General features: G+C 40.3%; 1 protein-coding gene across 1 annotated transcript; it reads left to right on the top strand.

Moving 5' to 3' along the window:
• Window positions 1-231: 231 nt before the first annotated feature.
• Window positions 232-7,891, top strand: LOC131471312 (uncharacterized). Its single transcript, XM_058647812.1, has 9 exons — window positions 232-411; window positions 644-762; window positions 902-943; window positions 1,340-1,406; window positions 4,488-5,462; window positions 5,918-6,085; window positions 6,507-6,602; window positions 7,453-7,578; window positions 7,868-7,891. Exons 3-9 carry the CDS (start codon window positions 918-920, stop codon window positions 7,889-7,891), a joined length of 1,482 nt encoding a protein of 493 aa, XP_058503795.1. The 5' UTR covers window positions 232-411; window positions 644-762; window positions 902-917.
• The last annotated feature ends 16,675 nt before the right edge of the window (window positions 7,892-24,566 follow it).

Genomic DNA, 24,566 nt, shown 5'->3' with positions numbered 1-24,566 from the left:
TTGTCCTAGCTCATAACTAATAAGGTCATAACAGTCAAATGTCGTTATGCAGTTGACCAAACTATAAAGTGTTGAGCTCTGTTGAGATTTATGCCACTTTAATTAAATAGGGCTCAATATTTTATAGCTAATTTGTGTGGAACACTCAAAAAGTTCAAATCATCGACTTCATGACGTCATGGTGGGTGGGTCTTATCTCTCTCTCAGGAAAGCTGAGTCAGCCATCTTGAATTTGTTTTGATGCGGGGAAGTTTTGGCCAGCTCGGTTTGATGTAGAACACAGTTTTTATTCGTTTGCAAATATATTTGTATTTGTGTGCAATGCGCAATTTTATCCCACCGCTTCAAACCACCACCACTGTCTTATTGCCCTCGTTTTCTTACGCGTCGTCTTATCATCAGCCCTGATTGGTAAGTACCTCTAACGTTTTTTTAATTTGAATTTCGATTAAATTTGGAACTGGGAATACATTTGTACAATGTGAATAGTAATTATTTGTTGTGAATAGTTTACAAATCCAAGTAATTGTAACTTTAGAAGTTGTTGAATGTGACAAATACGTTCATTTTACAACGGCGTAACGTTATCTGACGGTTTCTTAGATGAACTACATTTCCCATAATGCATGTTTTCCCGGGACAGGGGAGTTAGGTCCTTGAGTCTGAACTTTCTGGCGGAGGCAGAAAGCATAACGTTATCCCTGCTTTCCGGTTTCTGCCGGTTGTTGTTTTCGATGTTCGCCGGTAATGCACGTGCATACTGTGAGTATACTTATTTCAATACGTGTCCGCGTTACACAGTCAATAGTTTACGTTGTCGAGCTGTGTGTATGTATGTGTGTGCTAGCGTGAAACGAACAACATGATGCTAATCAGGCCTGGTTTTTGTACTTCTTCGTAGGCTCAAGTGTGTGGTTATGAGATCATCTCGAAATCAGTTCAGGTAGGATATATTATGAAATAGTGTTATTAACAGTTGGTTTTATTTTATGTGTTTCCACAGTCGTTCTTTTGCTATTTCTTTAAATGTGTGTATCTCAACTGTGGGGTCCACAGTTTGAACCCTTTATTAATACTTTGTTAAAAACAAAAACATCAACAACTGAAATAACAGATCTATAAGTGCACAACTTTGATGCTTTGCTTGTTAATAACTAACTTGCTCATCTTTTAACATTTTCATCTTTACTATAATTAGCGTATAATAAATGTTTTCGATGGATTTGGAAACTTTTTTTATCTATATATTCACTTTTTTAAATTTCATGTAGCATTATGTATTATTTTAAGATAGTTTTTGAACATTAATAAATCATCTCTGTGTGCATGTTGTGTACAGATATCGGACTACAAAGAGTGCTACAGAGAGTCAGCGTTTCATCATCAGACAGGTGCCAATTGCTGAGGTTTGTATATTACTAATGTACTAATTTGAATAAAAAGAAATAGTGATTTTTGCCCTGAATTATTCACAATGTTTAGATTTTTTGCAGCAGAACAGACTTAATCAATTTACTGATGTGTTGTCCACTGGTTGGCATAATCGTTTCAAAATTTTACACACATTATAACTTGTACAAATTAAATTTTTGAATAGCCAACAGTGCAAAACAGGGCTGAATGGACTTACATTTAAAATATTTAAATTGCAGGGTGAAGTTGGCCTAATGGAGTGGAAGTGCAAGTTGTGTTCTGCAACTTCAAATACTCGGGGACAGTTATTTTGGCACTATACTGTACTGCATAGCCAATATTCAAGAGTGTCCCCCCTGCCATGTCTCTATGACAGTTGCATTTGTACTTTTCCATCATTTGAAGCGATGAAAGCTCATCTGTCAAGATCACATAATGATTCATGTAGAGTAGATGCAACTGAAGGAGCGTGTAGTTTTTTTACATGTCCTTTGTGTAATTACAAGCAGCCCTTTTCTGAGGAAATTCTATTTGGTCATTTGAGAAGTCATTTACGAAGTCATGAGATGGTAGCATGCCCATTCACGAACTGTAATTACAGAACAAATAGCTACTCGGCGTTTAATGCACACAAAAGTAGAAAACATGGTGGTGATTCAGACTTTGGTGAATGTGTTGTATTGGCAGACAATGATAGTGCCCCAGTTGTAGTTCCAGCAGAAAGTCTTGGGGAACCTGCTGAAAGTCACAGTGCAGGGTCTGCGGACACATTTGATCATGATGAGGTAAACAGTCAGTGTGACACAGACTCTTTAAGAGCCCAGTTGAACCATAACTTGGCATCATTGTTCCTAAAGATGCAATCTATTCTTCATGTATCTGACATAGCATCTCAGGAAATAGTGGAACATTTGACTCAGATATTTTCCTTGTCCCAACCGATACTCAAACATGACATTAGAAAGGTCTTACAGAGTCATGACATCACTGTCAGTGAAACACTTATAAATGAGGTCGTCAGTACTGTTATGGACAGTAATGTTATTGTCAGTGCCACAGCTAAGGGGAAGCAGTTATCCTCAACCAAGAGAAGGAAAACCTTCATTGAAAATAATTACCCTGTGGTAAAGCCTGTACAGTATCTGCTACAGCCAGGACACACAGCAGTGCATGTTCCCATTCTTAAGATGATACAAAACATCTTCAATCATACAGATATTCTGGACAAAATTAAAGAAACAAAAGTGGCACAAAACAGTCATTATGTAAGCCACCAAGATGGTTTTTACTTCAAAGAGAACACATTCTTGTCTTCAGATGAGTTGAAGATAACAATCATTTTGTACATTGATGATTTGGAAATAGCCAATCCACTTGGCACATCACGCAAAATACACAAAATCTGTTCAGTATACTGGATGCTTGCTGATCTTCCCAGTAAATATCGATCAGCCCTGCATGTGATTCAGCTTGCAGCTTTATGTAAAGTGGCTGATGTACAGACATTTGGCTATGAAAAAGCACTTGGACCTTTGTTGAGAGACCTTCGTACCCTTGAACAAGATGGGGTATTCATTGAGTCTATTGGTAAGGTAGTTCAAGGAACAGTCATGTGTGTGGTGTCTGACAATCTTGCAGCCCATGATTTGGCAGGCTTTTCAAAGTCTTTTAGAGCAGAATATTTTTGCAGATTCTGCACAGCGACACAAGCTAAACTTCAGACTCATGAAGTTGCAAGTGGCGAGTTCAGTCTTAGGACAAAAGACAGCCATAATAGTGATGTAAATGCTGTAATGCATGGGGATAGTCAGAATGGTGTTCGGGCAGATTGTGTCCTGAGCCAGCATCTCGAGCATTTTCATACTGTCACTGGCTTTCCACCTGATGCCCTCCATGATCTTTTTGAGGGCATTGTGCCCGTAGAGCTCGCCCTGTGTATCGGAGAGATGATCCGTCGCAAATACTTCACCCTTGAATATTTGAATGAGAGAATACTCTTATTTCCATACCAGCACACAGACAAGCTTGACAAACCTCATAAAATACCACAGACTTTCTCTGTAAAGAAAAGCATTGGTGGTAATGGCCATGAAAATGCCACATTGCTTAGACTGCTACCTTTGATTATTGGGAATGCAGTACCTGAAGAGGATGGAGCATGGACTGTGCTAATGGACTTAAAAGAGGTAGTAGAGTTATCGCTGAGCTCAGAATTCACAGAGGAGTCCATCCAGTATTTACAGTCCAAGATACAGGATCATAGAGAGATGCTGAAAGAAGCCTTTCCAGATTTCAAACTCCGCCCTAAGCATCACTACATTGAACACTATCCTGACCTTGTACGCCGTTTTGGGCCTCTTGTACACTTGTGGACAATGAGGTTTGAGGGTAAACACCGTTTTTTCAAGAGAGTTGTACACGACACACAAAACTTTAAAAATGTGTTAAAAACACTTGCAGACAGGCATCAATACATGGTAGCATACCATCTCAGTGCCTCAGGATTCTTCAAACCTCACCAGCAGACATCAAATGTCTCTTCTGTTCTGGTATCAATGCTTACAAATGTTGCCAAGACTTACATTGAACAAATAACAGCAAGCAATGTTATTTACAGCACATCAAAGGTCTGCATTGATGGAATTGATTATGATGTAGGAATGTTTTTGTCTGTGGGACAAGAGGGAGGACTACCTAATTACTGTAGAATTGAACAGGTTTTCCTGGTTAACAGTAGTGTTGTCTTTCTTTGCCAAGAGCACACATCACACTACATTGAACACCTGAGATCTTACGAACTTTTCCCAAACAATCTGGCTGTTCACACCCCATCAGAGCTAAATGACAAAACCCCTCTCTGTGCTTACAATATAGATGGAAGAGTGCTCTTGACACCCAAACGTTTCATATTATTACACTGAAGATTTTTTGAAGCAGGTTAACAGCCCCACTCCAGCAGCTGGCCTTCCATACATCCCATAGTTCAAGTGGTGTCCCAGTGGGTATATGGGCATGTATACGTTGTGTGTGTCACCTTCACTCTCCATGAAAATTAACGTGTTTTTGTCTTTTAGGAACAAAAGATGGCTGCTGCCCAGAAGCATGTGCTGCGTGTGTATGTTGCTCGAGACACCCTTAAACTTACTCTACTTGAGCGACCAAAGTCAGTGGAGGAGCTGAAAGAAATAATGCAAGAGAGGTTCAAGCCGAGGCTGGATGGGGACTTTAGCCTGCACTATGAGGATCCGGACTTTGATGGTGATCTTTGTCTTCTTTTGGACATCCAGGAGTTACCAGAGAAGGGCACACTAAGAGTCGTCAGATCTGAAGGTGACACCTCATCTACTGGATCTTCTGACACAGACATACTCCCACATGTACCTGCTTTACAGCGCCAGAAGAGTTGGCCTGATCACTTTGTTGTTCCTGGTTTTGGTTATGAAATGGAGCATATACTAGATGAAGGAAATCGTGTTTATGAAGAATCAGGAAAATTGCTGAAGTTAAAGAGGTCACAGAAGAGTGAAATCCTTAAAAAGATGGCAGAAACGATCTACACTTTTAAACCCTACCCACATGAGAAGGAGTTGGCAATGGCTGCTCAAGCTTTGATTATAGCTCATCCATGTCTCAGAATGACGGCTGGTGAAGACGGGGAGTTGGGATGGAAACGTCACATAGGGTACAAGGTTGCGTCTTACCGTAACAATCTGGCCAAAGCTGGGGTTGCAGAAGTAGCCATCAACACAGGGAGGCGGAGCCGAAACAACCCAGACAACGATCACCCCCATCAAAACATAAAGAAAGCTCGCAAAGCAGAGGTCAATTACATCATCAACCTACCAAAGGATCAAACCCCAGCCACTCTGGAAACAATGAGAGAAGAAATCATACATGAAGTCGAAAAGACTGAGAGAAACCAATTAGTCATAGGCAGGCTCATGAACACAACCTATGCCCTTCGTCGCCAAGAAATTGTTGGCGCTCTTGTAGCTCCACGGGTGAGAGACGTCGTGGACAGATGGCCAGCCCTACTTATGGAGTCACAGGTAAAAAAAAAATGTTTTTTTTCTATTAGTTTACTGTTCTCCCTGTTGAGCAATTAATCAACATGACTCTTTAGAATGCCCACTTTGAACATGTTAGATTTTTACAATATTTAAATGACTGTTTTAAAAATCTAAATTTTCCAAAAATTCACCAAAAAGCAAATGGAAGATATAAAAGATGACAACACATCAAGCTCTGACATATTTTTTTGCCATTCACAGTAAACAAAGTACACAGAGGTTAATTATTTTAATTTCCATTAGATAACATTATATAGCCTGTTTTAAATTAAAGAATGACAATTAACTTTCTATTTTGACCTTGGTTCTGACTCATCCCTAATAGAATTGCCCTTGGTTTTGCTACCTGCCAACAGAAAACTTCTTAAAATACATTCACAATTCTTTTCCTAATTCATCATGGTACATTTCTGTGTAATTCTGTCCATGTACAGGTGTTTGCAGAGTTCCACAGAATCAACAACGTTAACCTGCGCAATCAATTCTACAAGGAGCTGGACAGACACATGCCTAAACTCATCACCTTGTTCAGAGACAAGGCCACCAAGACTGGCAAGATAGCGGAGGAGCTAGCCAAGCTCATGAGGATTTATGACCTTCAGGTGAATTTCTAACTTTGCATGATTCAGAAACAGATTATTAACAGATTGTTTGCAGAGAACTATAAGAAGCCATAGTGTGAATTGCCTCGACTGTGCCCCGAGGTTATGTGATTATGCCATGAACACAACATTGTCATCTCCTCATAGATAGACGTCTTGACAAGATGTATTCTATCAGTAAGAGGGACGTTAAAAAGATACTTTATCAGCTTCAATTTCAAGAAGTCCAAATAACTACTGTTTTTGTAAGTTTTTTCTTTTGTGAGTTATTAAAGTATTTACAATAGAAAGTTATAAAGTAAATGTTTTACTGAAGAAATGGTGACCCAAGATCTACCATCTATAGCAATGACCACTTTTTTAAGTGTTTGCTTTGCATTTGTGTAATTACTATTGTAATGGATATTTTTTGTCTATCTAGGAACAACGTGATACAAATATGAGACGGGCCCTCGTCCTTCGTGCACTTCCTGTGTACCTGCGTGAAGATGCCTCCAAGTTCTTCAGGACCTGTAATGTAAGTGTACTGGCCTCACTATCAATCCCTTTGCCTAGCTATTCTGTCAGCTTAAACATATGACATCACTCAAAGAACTCTAGGAGAACAAGGGGGGTATTCCAGAAAGCAGGTTACGTGAAAACTCAGTCTGAACCCTGAGATGAGGGAAACTCTGAGTTCTCCATTCTAGAGGGCTATTCCAGAAAGGAGGTTCAACAAACTTTGAGCATAACCCTGAACTTTGAGTTGACTTACCCTGTGATGTGAAATTTTGAGTTTTCAGTTCCAGAACAGCTGTTCTGAGTTAGGAAAGTCGACTCTGAGTATGTGAACTCTGAGGTGAGCTTATGCCTGACGACTAGTAAAAAGACACCATCAATGAAGCTCCGATGCTGTGATTCAGGGGGAGAAAACAGGAAGCAGACATTTTCTGCGGGGGAAAAAAAAGTAACGCGGCCGTAATAAAAATCATTGACAGAGTTTTAGATGCGGTCGTCTTTTCATTTTGAATTTAACATCACTTTCTTTTATATTAGCCTTAAATCCACTCAGAGTTCAGGGTTAGGCTCAGAGTGTGTTGAACATCCTGGAATACCCCCAAGTACCAGTTTATGTAGTTTATTTGAGTTGTTATTCTGCAAACTAACATGTATAAATTACATAAATGAAAAGGTAAGTATAAAGCATTCCAATGAACAAAATGTATGCTAACAGATAGGTGGGAAACTAACATAAGACATAAGCATATATAAAGAAAATAGTTTAAACACGTAGCTTAGTGCTAAGTGACAGTAATGTCTAGACATCATTTGCATGATTTGTATCCTTGAGGGGCTGGACTCATTCTTGTAATATTTGTGTTTTGTAGTCAGCAGATGGTCCAGACCTCACTGACACTCCTGTGGCTCTCCTGACAGTCGTCATGGATGACACTACTGATGTGGCCCTCTTCAGCCCTGAGAGCATCTGTATTGTTGTGGAGGATGAAATACTTGTAAGTGGTCCCACAAATCTGGCTGACTCATTTGTCCTGCTCTTTGGGTACATCTATGCACTAGACCTAAAGTATCCAAAGAGTCTTGAGCTTACATTTACATTCATCCAAAAAGTTGTGATGTGTCTTGAGGACAACAAACCACTGAAAGGGCGTCTACTGACACTGAAGAATGATTTGTTCTATGAGTGAATATCCCAGAATGGACTATTTGTTGAGCTGAGTATTGAGGAAGGTTTTTCTTTTTTCCCCTGTTAACAAATGTAACCATTTGCCTCTTCTACCTCAGATTTCTACTCAGTACAAAGCCTAATTAGTTATGCTGAATGTGGCACAGTTTGCATCTTCAATTCACTGTTCAATTCATGCACTATACATGTTTAATGTTCTGTTGCCTAATGCCTACGTTGATGCACTGCCTTGATGTTGCCAGTTGAAGTACGGCACAGTAGAGACAAGTACTTTATTTGAATGTTTTATTTTAAAAAAGTGATTTGTAGCCTTCAAGGTACAGTAAGTGCTGACAATGACCACTATCAGAATATGGAACTATTGAGAAGACACTTAATGCACTTTAAAACACATTTTGTTTTGCTGGAGTCATTTCCTTTTGTTTTAATTTATGTCAAGCATTTTGTTTTCACTGAGCTCCTTTGATTTGTGCTTTTTTAAAAAGCACATTGTGTCGAATAAAAAGAGTTGTTAAATTGTCACTGTGGTGTCACTTCAATGTTTTCTAACATTATTAGCTGATTATAATTGTGTAGCGGGTCGACATCAGTATTTCAGTTTAGAATTAATTTTGAGTGCATGTCCCCCAGATTATGAGCCGAAGAATATTGAACATTTTGAGTGTATTTTCCACATTATATGAGTTGAAGAATATTGAAAATTTTGAGTGTATTTCCCACATTATATGAGTTGAAAAATATTGAAGATTTTGAGTGAATTACTCCCTAATTATAAGTTGAGGAATATCAATATTTATAAGATAACATTGAGATGATTTAAGTCAACTGCAAATGTAATCTTTATTTTATGTGAACTTAAAACATTTAAAAATATCACTTAAATATTTTTGTGTAATCTGTTACAAAATAATTTTTGAGTTCTGTGAACTTATTAGGGTTTACAGTGCTGAAGTCATACTCTGCACACACACACACAACTTACTGCACCATCATCACTGTATATTTATACTTCACTGCTATGTCAATTCAAAGTATCACATAAAACAAAATGAGAAGAAACCTCCTCAGGACAGCACATTATTGTACAGTCACTACACTTAGACATAAAACAAATGATTAAAACACAAAATGACCACATAGTCAAACAATTACACCTACACCTGTGCTGTAGCTCCTAGCCTTGTTTAGATTTTTATTTTTTTTTCCTTTTCTCTCTTTTATTTGCTGCGCTTTGCTTAACTTTGTCCATCTGTTTTCTGTCCAGGGTTGGACAGCCTTTTCCTCAGGAAAGGCTGCTCAGCATCTTTCTGCGTTTTTGAACAGTTTTGTTGTTGTTTTTATCTTACCTTCATTATTTAAATCAATACAAATTAAAGCGACACAATGTGAGATTTTCAACTTTGAAATAATGTCTCCAAGATTGTTTTGCTGCTACGCCGACTCGCTACGTAAAGTCTGAGCAGGTCTACTTTAACACTACTTTCTGGCATTGTTGGGGTCTCCTTTTCAAGAGAGGCCTTGTACAACAGTGCAACACAGAACTACAGCCAGACAACACAACAATAAAGAATTTTAAATGAAATAAGTTTTAAAAATCCGCTTAGGCAGAAAGAAAACACCTTTTTGCCAAGCTCTGTGCGGAAATAGGTTATATAAACCAGGGTTGAGTAAGCAAGCTGAAACACTATCGTTCTTATGTTGTTATATTTGGGGTTAGTTTTGGTTTCTAATGTGTTGGAAATTAAAACAATGTCATCATATTTGTATAAAATGCTTTAATGTTGGTTTTCTGTACCTGGTCTGAAGACAGGGTTGTGTGTACATCTGTGAAATCCTGCTTAAAAGTTCACTGATATCGTCGACATGCCAACAAATGCATATGTTATGCATATGTCATATATTTTACTACAGTTGTAACAAATCCTGCATTGTAACTTTAGCAAAAAAGAAGAGAAGATGAAAGGAATGCAGCTCCACACATCCTCATTGTTCATATCTCGTCCCATCAAACCAGTGCACTTTTGTTCCAACTCATATTCTGAATGGAAACGGTTCACAAATGCTCTTGGCTTCACCTCCACTACTGAGCGGAAAATCCTCCTCTGATCATCATCCCTCATCATATCCGACCACCTAGGGCATTAAAATGACAGAGTGTTAATTAATCCATCATGCCTCTTAATTGAAATTATCTATGATAGTCATTTATTGTCTTTTATCCCTGCGCTATTAGCGCTGTGTAACTGTATGACTAATTGGTACAAGAACACTTCTGAAATAATTGGGTGTAATTAATCTGTCAGCGGCGTGAAAAAAATGACTGCGTCTGACGGTTATGACTAATAGCAATGTTGATATAATTATGTAACGATCGGGAACGCTCTCAGCGTAATGAACCCCCGCGTCTTGAATGAAGTGTAAATTCAGTTGGTTCTGCTTTCGCTGATTCTTCGTTCATTTTACACTGCACGCCCTTTTATTACCCCGCCTCCCCCCCCGCGCCTCGTTGTTTTCTTTTGACTGCGTGTGGGATGAGCAGCAGAAATTAGAAATGATCTGTCTCCCTTTTCTTTTCTTTTTTCTTCAATGGTTTCCATGGAAACTGTGTCAAGTGATTGAGGTCAGGGGTCAAACTGACCAATAGTGAGTAAATTACATTTCTCTGAATGATTCCCCCTGAGCTGCTATTGAAATTGAGCTCTGGTCCACTGATGGATACATCTTGTCATTCACAGTTTAGAAGGCAAGAGGGGAAAGTACAAACATGACACCGGGGGGGGGGGCTCGCCTTGCTCAAACAAAGAGGCTACAAGATGAATAAACACACAAACACACTTACGGCAGAGCTGAGACTCAAACCCTCCTGCTAGTTTGCATGTTAAGACCACCGTTTCAGCCATTTCTCTTTTTTCTCTTTTTTTTTTTTGGTCCTGGCAAATTGAAAGACTTCAGGTCCACATGTCCTTGTTCCGTGGTCTGTTTATTAAGGTCAAGTTCTCCTCTCAACAAACACCAGGGCTGAAGGTCACTGGTTTGTCTGAACCGAAGCTCACTCAATCCCTCAGCCAGAGTTCAAGTGCTGACGTTCGCGCCCTCCTCTTCCCCCCCCACACACACACAGTCCTTACAGAGATCGGCCCAACGCTGCGGTGTCAGATGAGCTGCCCGAGAAAAGCAGGTGATAAAAACACAAACAATTGTAATGTATTGCTTATTGTGCGCCACAGAGTGGAGAAAAGGTGGAGGGAGGAAAAAAAAAAACAGAGAGCGAAATCCATTGCAAATTGAATTGTCTTTGTTTGAACCAGACCGGCTTAAAAAAAGAAAAAAAGAAATATACGAATTCTATGATAAAGGCTATAAATGACAATGGCACAATAATCTACAGCAACCTGTCCGAGAGGCTGATAAGCCATCACTAAGGGGACTGATCGATACTAACTATTCATTTCTGAAATTATCTCCACATTGATCCAGGGACAAGTGCCAGCAAGGCAGGGGCACACTGGCCTTAATACAATAATTATATAAAGGGCTACAAGCTCATCCTCCCCACCAATAAAGCCTGTCAGCAGCACCAGGCACAGTGAAACCCCATAATCCATCAGTACATTGCCCCCTGACCTCTGGGCTTGGAGGCTTTTCAGTGCAGCCTCGATAAAAGTTGCTCACAAAGGGACACAATTGCCGGTTATACCTCAATGAGCAGAGGAGGGAAACCAGATCTGTGGCGCTGATGTAATGACGAGCTGTCAGTTGACCTGTTATTACATGAACCTCTGCTTATTGTACAGGGAGGAGGGAAACTCACTTTTCGCCAAGTCGCCTTCACCCAACGACCTTGCACTTTATCTCTTGCTTTTATTTTATTTGTTTTAAACTGGGATAATCATCGACAGCAAAATGCTGTATTTGCATTCTGGAGGCGTGAAATGACACTGGGGATCTTCAGGGGGAAGAAAAATCATTCATTTTCCTAAACCTACTTCTCGGTTTAGGCTGATGAGACTGGGTTGTGTTGTTGTTTTTTTTTCCACATATAAATCTTGGAGCCTTGAGATTGCTTGGAGTAATCTGTGGAATTATCAAATTGAAATGAATATTCAAGCCACCTGCCATGGCTCAAGATGAACCACTCATTTAAAATTAATAGGAGACATGCCATCTGTCTGTATCTATGCCTGATTAAAGACATGTACACCACACATGAAAATTTAAAAATCCTGGAGTGTAAAACCTCAATGGATTTTGACAGTGCCTTCCCCATACATACATAGATACATCTATTTAAGTTTGATAAATACAGTAGATTTATCTTGAGTATGGAGCTAATAAGTAGCTCAGCTGAGGAAGTGTGTTTTCAGTGTCTGCCTGTCTGTCAGTAAGCACCATTCATTCATTCATTCATTCATTTCTACTATGTTATCCTCCATATGAGGGTCGCAGGCTATAAGGGCAAAGGTGAGGTCATCGCAGGGCCAACAAGACACAGGGACGAACAACCATTCACACCTATGGTTCATTTAGAGTGTCCAATTAATCTAATCTGCATGTTTTTTGGACAGTGGGAGGAAGCCGGAGAACGCGGAGTAAAGGCCCTTGGTCGAAACCGGGATCCTAAACGGCAACCTTCTTGCTGCGAGGCAACCCTGCTAACTACTGCACCACTGTGTAACCCACTACTGCACACATTTTCATGAAATTGGTTGAACGGTTATGGAAACAAAGAACATATTTACACAGGGAATTATTTTCATTTCTTATATATTTTGGGATGAGAGAGGCTTGTTTTCTCCCCGAAAAAATATGCATACATTTCTCATGAAATAATACAGAGATCATTCAAAAAATAATCGTAATAACTTTTAACGTTTTAAATAATAAAAACAAAATAGTATTTAAGGGACAGAAAAAAAGTATTGCTCGGTTACTTTCTCTGCATGAACTGCAAAACAAAACAGAGACTGCAGCTCTGGACCCTTTTATAGCAGGAGCCAGGATAGGACCTGTGTCCCTGGTTATCTTAATAAACTAATTGATCCGCTATTGAAGAGGCACGTTCCTCTGAGCATCAACGAGACAGCCTGGCTCCAATCAGACAGGCATGTGTTATCAAACTGGGAAGTCAATTAAGAGAGAGGGAAAGGGGGAAGAGAGAGAGAGAGAGAGAGAGAGAGGGGGACAGAGGGACTGGCTCCAGGCTGACAGCAGACTGGTTCTCACAGAGGGACATCGCTTGTTGATACTTAGTCCAGGATAGAGACATACCGGAGTCAGTGTTTCCACGCTGGATGATGGAATATGCACCGAGACGTAACCTTGCCTCTGTGAAACACCAACCTGTGAGTGTGCCAGTTGGCTCAGAGATGGTAGACTGAAGTCCTTATATGATGAGTGTGCCAAGTTACCCGAAAGATTTTTTTATTACTTGACGGTCTTTAGTTTTACAACTGCAAACATATCATGGATTGTATAGTTACATTACTTTTATTACACGTTATAAAGATACAGTAGAAATGGCCTTTTATCAACTCCGTCCTTCCACATCCACAATTCATCCTGTATTTAACATAAAGCAACACAACACACAACACTAAGTCATGTTGGAACAATGGTGGAGATTTAAAACACAGGTTGTTCCATGTAGCTTTACCTGTGGCTCATATCAGCAAACTGAGATGACACAGTATTTAAATAAAGCATACATGTATCCTTATTTTGGCAGTAGCTATAGCTACTGCTGCTGCACACAGAGATCACAGTAAAAACCAATCGCCTGTCAAACTCTCCGAGTAACACAGTGTTAAAGGGATTAGAAACACTAATCTAATAAGCTATGAGTTATAGCCCGAAAACACGGCTTTACGCACATGAACGTATGGAGGCGTCTCCTTAGAACTGGTGAAAGGCTGATGACAACGTTCACCGCCGAAATGGCCACAAGCTTTCGCACTGAAACCCGAACTTCCTCCTGACTTTGTCATTTTACCATCCACACTGTGACCACGCTGTTTTGCTCATCTCTGTGTTAATGAAGTGTTTGATTTCCCCTCACTTTTAGACATCTGGCTCATCAGCTGTGAACAAGACACAGAGGCCACATGGACTCGTCTTTCCCAAAGTCCCATGTTTTTGTCCCAATTGTCTGGGAAACGTCGATCCCTTGAAATGTTGTCAACTCCGCCAGGAACACGACGCACACCGACTGTATGGGTTTTAATTAAGTCTTATGTGGCTATCTCGATAACTACATCTGTTGTAACCAAAGGCTTATTATCGGTAAGGCTGTTGACAAGCGTCCTTTCCTGTTTGACTAACCAGTCCTATTTTCATCTCCGCTTTCATGTTTGAACATTTTCAAACTCCTTACTATCATCACACAAGCCGAGCTTCCTGACAGTGGAGCCACATCATATATCACCGCTATGTTTTGTGCTGCAGATTTGTGTGAAATACAGAAAAGAAAAAGAAAAAAGAAAAAAGGAAAAAGAAAAAAGAGCAGCAGAGTCTGAAGTGACAGAGAGGAAAGTGCCACGTAGAGAAACTCAAAGATCAGCAACAGCAAATCTGATGGAAGAAGTTCCGGGTAACTTATTTATGCTGTTTGATGAACAATAAAGGGGACAAAAAGTGAAGATTGTACTTGCAAAAACCAGCCTCACTGTGCATGTTGCTCTTTGTTATTCACAGACATGCAACGTCCTGTGTAACTTTCATCTGTTATCTCCTCTTGTTGGCACATTGGGCTCCTCTAAGGGGTAAAGATTGCCCTTAATGTGTATTCTAAATGCAGATGTAATTGCATTAGTGATCATTTTTAGATACAGCGACTAAATAGCTCTTTTCACAAAAGGGATGTAATAAATATTGAAAGGACACGCCGAGGCTTTAGCCACCATTTTACTTAATTGCTTTAGACTGTGTGACAATGGCGGGTTACTGGACTGTGGCGGACAAGCGTTCCACCGCGAGACAAACAGAGGATGTATCTATTATCTGAGCCGCATGGAGGTCGTCGACCTATGACAAGCGGAGGGCCGGAGACATGAGAGATCATGTGCAATTTAATCTTTGCACAAAATAAAAGGAGGAGGAACGACGGACAGCGCCGGGCCGAGCCACAAAAGAGGCCAGAAGAATGGACGGCTGTCGCGGACAAGCCTGCTCGCCCCCCCCCCCCCCTCCCCCCCCCCGCCCGCCCCTCCACCACCCCCACCAAAGAATCCTGGGCGTTTGTTTCTCAAGCCACTCAAAGCCATCGTGCTGTGCCTGATTCCACTCACTCCTCTGACACTTGTATTAATGGTATTTTGGCCTGGGACTGTAGATGCTGAAAAGCGATTGTGCAGAAGCAGCTGTGTCTCTCTTACTCCCCTTTTTCTCTCTCTCATACTTTACTAGTGTCTCTTTTACTGACTCCTCTATCCTTTCTCAACCCTTCTCTATCTACCCCCCCCCCACACACACACACACACACACATGCACCTTCTCTATTCTCTATCCATTCGTTCAGTCATTACTGGTCAGTGTCAGCACTTGAAAACTGTTGTGCTTGCCGAGCCGGTGTCATCACAAGTGGAATTAACCATTTTCCCTGTGCCTGATTGCAAGAGGCCCTACTCATTCCAGCACTCCTATACACTCCATCAAGATTCGCTGACAGAGAGAAAGTGTACTGGCTTCTATTGAAAGCATGATATAACAGCAAATGTTTACCAGTCTGTGTGTGTGTGTGTGTGTGTGTGTGTCTGCAGTTCTTCGATCGCACTACAAAGGCAAAAAAACTACTTAAAATCCACATGAAGACTGGCACAGACAGACTGAAGAGGCTTTATACGAGACGTTATATCTTTATTTTTTAATTCACTCATGAGTTATATCATTTGAGAAGTTGAATAATAATAATAAACGGGGGGGAGGGGGGTTAAATCCTAAGCGTTAATCCTCAGTTGGATACAGCTGAATACCGCGTCATGTCGTCATCCTCAGGTACAAGTGCGCTATAGGTCAGATTCACAGCGGCACAGATTTGTCTTGATCTTGGGGGGATAACATGCAAAACTGTCCATGCACCACCTCAAATAAACACAGCTTAGGGTGATTTAAGATGATGGATGTAATTCCTGAGAGAGAGAAGAAAAAAATCATAATCATGGTGGGATTACATGTAAAATGTTAATATCTTTTAGTATTTAGGCCTTCGGCAGGAGTAATCTGTTGTCTGATCTGCCGGGTACATTTCTTGAGACATTTGTGGCAGATTATGAAATTGCATGAGTATTTTATTAATTTCTTTGCAGAAGATTACAAGATTTGCAGAGATTTGATCTGACCCCTTTTCGTATAGGTGGTCTTGACATTAGAGTCAAAATGAGACATAAATAAATAATCATTACATCTCAGATCAGGCTCCACTTTACTTTTTTTCTTTTTTTTCCGCACAGTTGATGTAATACTCATGTACTCCGGAGAGAAAGAGAGGGAGAGAAACAAAAATACAAGGGTCTCTCACTTAACGTATCGTCATCTGAGTGAGTTTGGATTGGAGTTATTAGAGTATTTCACTTCATTGCATGACCTCGTGTTCCTCCTCAGATCATGAATCCTATTCATTACCCAGTCCTTCTGGAGTGCCCGCCTTTATAATATTACTCAATTTATATTCTGAAGCGGGCTCCTGGGAGAGCGATCAGCGCTCCGAAACAGCGACCCCCCCATAACCCAATCACAATATTTAAAGGGCAGCAAAGAGCTTTTTAATGCGCATCGTAGATAACCATTTAAAGTGGATTGCTTTGGTTTAATATGACCTTAACAGGCCGGCAGTCACATGTGAAGAATGAATAGGCTAATAGGAGAGACGACAGCGAGAAAGAATGAAATCAAAAAGCAGAATATGAGAGATTTGTTTCAATGCTCGCTGGCCTCTTGACGGCTGCTGAGAGGAGCATGATAGAGAATCACAAGCGTGGGAATGAAACAGGACAGGCGATGAATGAAGCTACTGCTTGCATTTCTCTTTCCCCCCTTTTCCCTGAGTATGAACTGCTTCATCATGATAAAAGCCACGACAGGTATAAATGACACATTTACATTCTCCTATCAAAGAGAAACTTGTCTCAATCTCGATGAAAGCAGCTGTAGATCTGGGAGGGGGTGGGGGGGGGTTCTTTTTCTTCAGGGGCAAAGGCAGTTTCAGGAGGATGATATAAGGGACAACGTGACATGTTTGTTCAGATAGGACCATGCAAAACTGTTTGAACTCCTCGGCTTTTTAAGACGTTTAATAGAATCCGTATGCTCATACCGATTTCTTAGTCGGAAATTGTTTCAAACGTATTGTTTACGTGAACATGCAAAACATTCATATTTAGGATATTGAAATTTGCACCTGTTGTTTTGCAGATGTAATTCTTACTTAAAGTGAAAGCTACAACTCAGTTTTACTAAAAAAAAATATCTTTAAAAGTGGATTTATTACATTATATGCATCAATCCTGTGGAAGGGAAGTACACTTAATTTAACATTTAATACTTAAAAAGAAATGAAGTAACTTCACTAGTTGGTGAACCAATATTGGCAAAAGCTAATTAGCCCACTTTTTTCACCTACTTTGTTTCAATGACCCTTTAATCTAAATTATTATAAATGCTGCAGAATTTCTTTGAAGGCCGACATGGAAGTTATGCCTGGTGCTGTTAAATGTTTGCTGCACATAAATTGAATCCATGCCAACGTTGCACGACTGCCACCTGATCACCGGTTATCTTCTAAGTAAGTCGTTTGATTCGACAACGCTCGCCTCCTCTGCAAAAGCCATTTCCTTAAAGTTGGTCTGCTCGAAAATCTGTTCCAATTGTGGTTCGGAGACTCGGCTCGTCGTGCTCGTGGTGAAACGTCGATTCCTCTTTGCCAGTAATAAGACATGTGTGAACTCACAATGAGAGGGAGACTCCTGATCACAAGACAGCAAGGCTGTGGCAAATTAGTGCACTGCACAGTGATCCCTGCCATTGTGAAAGTTTTTTGACATGCTTTAATGTGGATGAGGCTATTCTATGTCAAAGAATAAGTATACAAATTGTTTAAATATGTCTGGTCTAGAGAAAAAAGAGTTTAATATAACAATGGTCCATGGTGATGTTGCAGTTAAGATATTCTTGATGATATTTCAAAGTAAAAGTGCTTGTTTTATACACAAAATCACACGTTTGACACCTCTGCTTTATTGCAACCTATGTAGTTTTCACAACTTCTCTTGTGAGTCTCAGTCAAGTACCACACTTTTGAATTTGTCACTCCGCCCAGTGATATTATTGAGGATTAGGCGTGATATCTATCTGTGTGTGTGTGTGTGTGTGTGTGAGATCTGCGCATGGCTCACTCTCAGCGTCGCTGAAGGCAGATACAGATCACCTATATTTAGATGAACTCTGATGTCCTTGACATTAATCACAGCCCATAACCAAAGGCATCATTTCATCTTAAATCTGGCCGAACAGTGCATTTTCTAGCCAAATGAAAAAGTGTTGCGCTGTCCGCCTCTTTCATTAGAATAAAGCACATGGATGCTTTGAAATTGACATGCATACACATTGACAGGCAAGGAAAATTAAAGCACGCATATGTAATTTACTGATATCCACTCAGGTGTCAACTTTTTTTTTTTTTTTTTCTTAATCTCATGTTTCAAAAAAACACACAACATAATCTGAGTGATTGAATATATTTAGCCAAGACAGGGTATTAAAGGTGAAATAAATGACCTTGGCGATGAGACAAAAAAGGCTCCATGGGCCTGATTGATATGTAGCTATAGATTGTTGTTCAAAACTTGCGATTAAGAATTTAGTGCTTTGTCAATTTTTGCCCGCTCTTTTTCGAGATTTTAATTAGTAAATGAACCGCTCTTATGGACGAATGATTGATGCCGCACAGTAACTGGCTCCCCCTCAGTGCGAGTGTGCGAGCGAGCGAGCGAGCATTATGTGCATGCAAGCACGTGAACGATGCAGATGATATATATATATATAACAATCATCTGCAGCCAAATGAGAAACAACCATTACATTAGTGTTGCGGAATCTGATATAGAGAGAAGGGTCACTGTGTCTAACCAGTATTAAATTCTAATTGGACATATTATGGCCTGGTAGCTTGTCAAAATATGGATTTAATTAAAGTGATTGCAGAAGCGTGTTCCGCTCATGTCTGAATATGTTTAAGCCTCACTCACATGTTGATTTTAAACAGTGTATTTCCATGAAGTACATGAAAGAGGGAAAGTAATGTGAAAGCTAAAGAAAAATACATGTAATGTTGACCTTTTATGTCTATACTAACATTAAGTAGTTTAATGACAACTTTATTTAAGATGGCCTGAGGTTGAACATAAGGATAACTAGATTTTATCCTCCATTTTGTCCGTTTGGGAACATTGAATGTGCCACCCAGCTTTTCTAGATGCTGATTGTACATTGGATCAGTGCTTATGGGGATTGATACCCTCATAGTTGCATCCCATTGGTTCCTGAAGAGCCTGTATAAATCATCCACTGGAAGCTAATATACAAAGCGCATGATAAATGCTGAGTGACCTAATGATGAAAACAATTATTTGGGCTTTAACTTTTTTTAATCTCTGTGCAAAATGGAGCCATTTTGCCGACAGAAATAGTGACAAATAACCGCACGAAGCCGGGAAACGCTGCCGTTCACACTTTCTGAGATTAACGTCATTTGTATCAGTTTAGCGCCAGAGGGGCCAAACTGCATGATGAAGGATCTGAATTGGTCTCCGAGAAAACTAAGGAGTAGACTAAGTGTGAGGCAAGAGGGAGAAAGTGAGATGCAGTGGATATAAGGACGTGTTTGTCATGACAGGCGGGCGAGGGAAGGACGATTCCGGGGTCAAAGGTGGATCTAAAGCAACAGAAACAGGAGAGCGTTACATTTCCTGTGGCCACCCTTAAATAATGTCCGCAGGCCCAAGTTATTAACCTCTTTAAAGCCCACAGAGCAGAGTAGCACAAGCCTCCAGTCAGGCCCGGTCACAGTCAGGGGACAGATAGCAGAGATAATAGAAGTGCACATGGAGGAACAATGTACTGATGGTGTATCTAGGGATGGAGGAAAGGAGTAGCACAAGTGAGGGAACAGGACCAAATAAAAAGAGAATAATCCCAGGCACAGATAATCAAGGGGGAGATGAGGAGAAGAGAAAGAGAGAAATGCACCTGAATTTTCTGCTTTACTTTTTTTTGATTCTATTTGTAATCGGGTTTATGATGTGTTATTCCTGCCCCGTATCGGCTGGAGCAGTGTGAGACCCTATGCTTCTCTGAGGGGTGTTGTGGAGGCTAAGGATGCTGGTTCACGGAGGGTTCACCCATTACCCAGGCCCTGCAGCCAGCTGGGGGGCTAACCAGGATGATCAGCACGAGCCACAGCCTGCACAGGCCCCAATGATTTTCACATCAAGCCGCCTGATGTACAGCTCCACCGTCTACCAATCGCTCTCCCATATCGATCCCTGCTTAAATGAGCCTTCCCTGCTTTGTACCATGAGCAATAATTAAAAAAGCAGCACATTGATTTTAACTAATATTATGAGAGATCAGGATGTGCACATGCTTACAAAACAGCAAAGGCTCTTCGGGCTGCCGTCTGCAGCAGAAAAACAAAGCAGTGCAGGATGAGAGGGGAAGCTAGAAGAGAGGAAACGGTTGATTCAATTCAAGGGTGCAAACGTACCAAAATCACTTCAGAAATGTTTCGTTTGTGTTGTACAACACAGACACTCTGTGAGGACACCGTGTCTTTCGATGCAGCCTGTGGATGCTTTCAAATTCCACCATGCAGCACGTGTCGCGATAATTAAACTGCAAAATGAAATGTTTGTTTAAAATCTGAACCGTTCAATCGTTTGTCTAATTTTAGTGTGCATTTTTTTGTGACGGTACATTTGTCAGACAATGTGTTTTTTTTATTATTATTTTTTATGAGCATTATATGCCTTTTTAGAGCAAAGAGAAGACGTTAGAAGACTTTAGGGGAAACAAGGAGACCAGAGTCAGAGCAGGATTTGTTACTTCCATCTCTTGTCCACCAGGGCACAGTGGAATGCTTTACTTATCTAAAGAAGTCGTTGATAGATAGGAGAAATGTGCATTTGCTTTTAAATCAAACAAATGCAATTTCAATTATTTGAATTATATAACATTTTAGATGGTTATACCATGATCCATTTGAAAAGAAATAGGCAAAAAAATATAGATTTTGTTTTTATATTATATTCCTCGTCACATGTCTGTTGACAGGATGATACTTTAAACTTCTTTTGGCTGCTGTGTCGTAAATGCAGTTTTAAATGGTTTATAATTATAATTAATTGGATATTAAGGTGAAGATGGACATAGAGGAAACAAATGACATTTATCAAAGCACATTTGCACAGAAGCAGTGTGCAAGCTCACCAGCTTTTGCTGCAGAAAATGCCTCTTAGTGTCATACAATCATATATGTGTGTTGTGCAGTACCAGCCCCGTCCTCAATGGCACTTTCAAATAAAGACAGTCATTAAAATAAATAAATAAATAAATAAATTACAAAATCCTCACCAGACCACTCTCTGCTGGTCCACTGTCCTCTGTTTCACTGCACATTTGTGAACACTTTTCAAGATGTAAATGAGCGTCCTATGACACGAGCGCAGACTCTCCACATATGCTGTGACACCGTTGACGCATAAATGTGATAAGTTACTGCCACTCAGGAGGAGGGGGGGGGGGGTGAGGTTGAGGTTCCCTCGGGTGCTCTGGAGCCACGGTTGATGGTAGCCCCCAGTGGACAGTCTGCTGTACTTGGCCGTTGCGGCTCTAACGTTGGCAGCGAGGGCCATTAAAGGCTCCAATAAAGTGACCAAAGCTGGGGGCCCTGAGCTCTGCTGTGCCTCACACTTACACGGCGTCCCTCAGTCCTTAGCATATGGCCCGTGAGTGTCGACAGGCATGAAATTACATCAAGGGCATTTTTTGATAACTGTCGATACTCTCACAAAGACGGTCAGTCTTATTGACGCCAAAGTCAAGGGCTGCTGATGTGTGTGTGTGTGTGCGTGTGTGTGTTGAGGAGGGGGGGTTGTCTGGGCATGATGGGAGGGGGGTGGGGGGGTGGGTGGGTTGCCTGCAATGTCAGACAGATGCCAGTGAGAACTGATCCAGAGGGAGCCTGATCTTTATTGATATGGGTAAATTGATATTGATAAAGATTTGGATTGCTATGGATTGTGTTAAGCAGCAGCATAATAGAGAGGTCCTCAAAAAAGATTGCGGTCAGAGAGTCACTTTATTAGACAAGTTTTGAGTCTGTCAATTTAATTTTATTCACTCTAATCCATCGTGCCATTATCATGGCCTTTTTCTTCTCGGCTCGAAATGACTCGGGGCAAACACTGCAGCGCGTTACTGTCAAAGTCGACCAAGAATATTATGTTTTGTGACACGCTACTGCATGTAATCCCATGTGCAATAGTCATTGCGTCAAAAAAACTCTGTCATCAGCAGAGATAAAAATTAACTGAACAAGTATCCATTTTTTATTAAAAAATAAAAATCTACTGCTACTACTATAGTTGAAATATTTCTCAAATATGCATTAAAGTTCCATAAATATAGGGCAACAATGTGACAGAAAATATGTTAATTTTATATATATATAAAAAAACAATACTTCATATCATATCATCTTTCCATATAAAGTATCTGGCAACGGAACTGACGATAATACAAAAAAGATAAAGACCATTAAATGTCAGTGTCAAACCAAACCAAAGACTTGGACTGAAATGAGACTGAACCAGAGGAATATGCATATATGTGATTATAGAATACTATACTGCCACCTAGTGATCATTGAATATGTGGTGTCTTATGCATTTTGTCATTCATGCAATGAACCCAAACATTTCAAAATTATAGCTAAGCTTTTTTTTATTTACTTAATACATGTGCGTAATCGACAACCATAAAAATCGATGACTAAATTAAAGTAAATAAATGAAAAGTAAGAGATACGTTTGAATTTTTTTAAGTATTACACTGCTTTAAATTTCAAAACTGTGAACAACAGTCGCAACATTAAAGACAAATACGAGGAATGTTTTATTCATCACCATCTTATTCATATATCTAATAGTCAATACTTATGATGCAACAGGCATTATGTAAACCAGAGGAAATGCAAACGTCCTCAAGACAGAGTCCCAGGGGGGAAACATATATTTGAATGGGGAGACATTTGTAATGATTCCTATCAGTGCTAAAGAGGACGAGCACATTTCAGCTCAAATATAATCACATTAGCGGCTGTAAAAGTAAGAACAGACCTCAGTTCAAGTTCTGGGAGACATTTAGCTCATGTCTCTCTCTTTCTCTCTGCCCTTAATTTCTCTCATAAAACAGTCTGAGCTGAAAAGCAGGAGTCTTATTGCTTTGTCAAACGACACCGTGTTTTCCGTCAGTGACAACCATAAAATCAGTGAATTTAACATTGTGTTGTGTCGTGCATGATCAGTGCGTGGACTGTGTTGTGAAATTAATATTTACAGTTTGTTTTTTCTCTGTTTTTTTTAAACACATATTCTCCATCCGAATACGGATCCAATTGCAAATCATCACTTTGCTGTAGGTGTCAGGAGAACTTTGCCTCATTATTTTTTATTTGAACTTTATCAGTCTTCTCACAAGACACTGCAGACTTCCCCTCTCTCGGTCACCGCATGTTGGGAAAGAGCGACACTGGGGTTTAACAAAAAAACAAAAAAAAGGGAAAAAAAAAAAAAAGAAAAATCAAAGCTCATACAATACCATGAATGACAAACAAGTCATTAAAGAGAGTGTTTCCACATGTTTTTTACTCTCCTATTCAAGGAGACGGAAATAAATCGACATGTAAATACGCATTAGTCTTATCTGTGCACTTTACAACTCATGCAGACATACAGAACACTCTCACGTCCTATGGGGGTCAAAGCAGTTTAGTGAATGAAAAGCAGTTTTGTCACTGGGAAAAGGACGCCTCATTATTTGTGAATGGTTTCCTTCCTGTCCTGCCATACTGAAGCATTTTATGCCAACCAACACCAACTGAGGAAATAAATAAAAGCCCCCCCCCAAACCCCCCTCCCCCCAACACACACACACACACACACTTTACACTTTACACTGCTGGAAACATTTCTCCCTCAACGAAACATCAGAGCTGACTTTTTGAACGGGACTGTGTGTTTCTCCAGGTCGTGTTATCTGCTAACAGGAGGTGTAAAAATGATGATAATCCGAGGATCCCAGACTTCTCGGGGATCCCAGGCGACGTGGCAAACATTAGCAGCGTAGCTGACTGCATCCTCATCCAATTAGCTTCCATTACTTGCTCGTAGCGTCCCTGTTACACACATTTTCACTCATTCATTCTTCACTCCCTCTCAGTCGCACGCACACACACACACACACACACACATTGCCCCCCCCCCTTTTTTTCTTACACACATGCTGTAACACACACACACACACACATTCACAGCCTGTATTTTACAGATATCAGCTGTTATCCCCATCTAGCATCAGTCCCCAGGCAGTATGCTAACAGCCTCCTCTACAAGCCAATTTACAAGGATTCTGGTCATGTTTACATTAGCCCTCTCTCAGTGCATGAAAAGAGCAAGGCTGCGCTGCAGAATAGGAATGAGCAAATATGAATAATTCAATCTTCCTCCTGGCCATTAACACGTTTCCCTT

The sequence above is a fragment of the Solea solea genome, chromosome 13 (assembly GCF_958295425.1).
Source record: "Solea solea chromosome 13, fSolSol10.1, whole genome shotgun sequence".
NCBI lineage: Eukaryota > Metazoa > Chordata > Actinopteri > Pleuronectiformes > Soleidae > Solea > Solea solea.
Note: the sequence above shows the minus strand (reverse complement) of the source record. Positions and strands in the feature narration are given on the sequence as shown.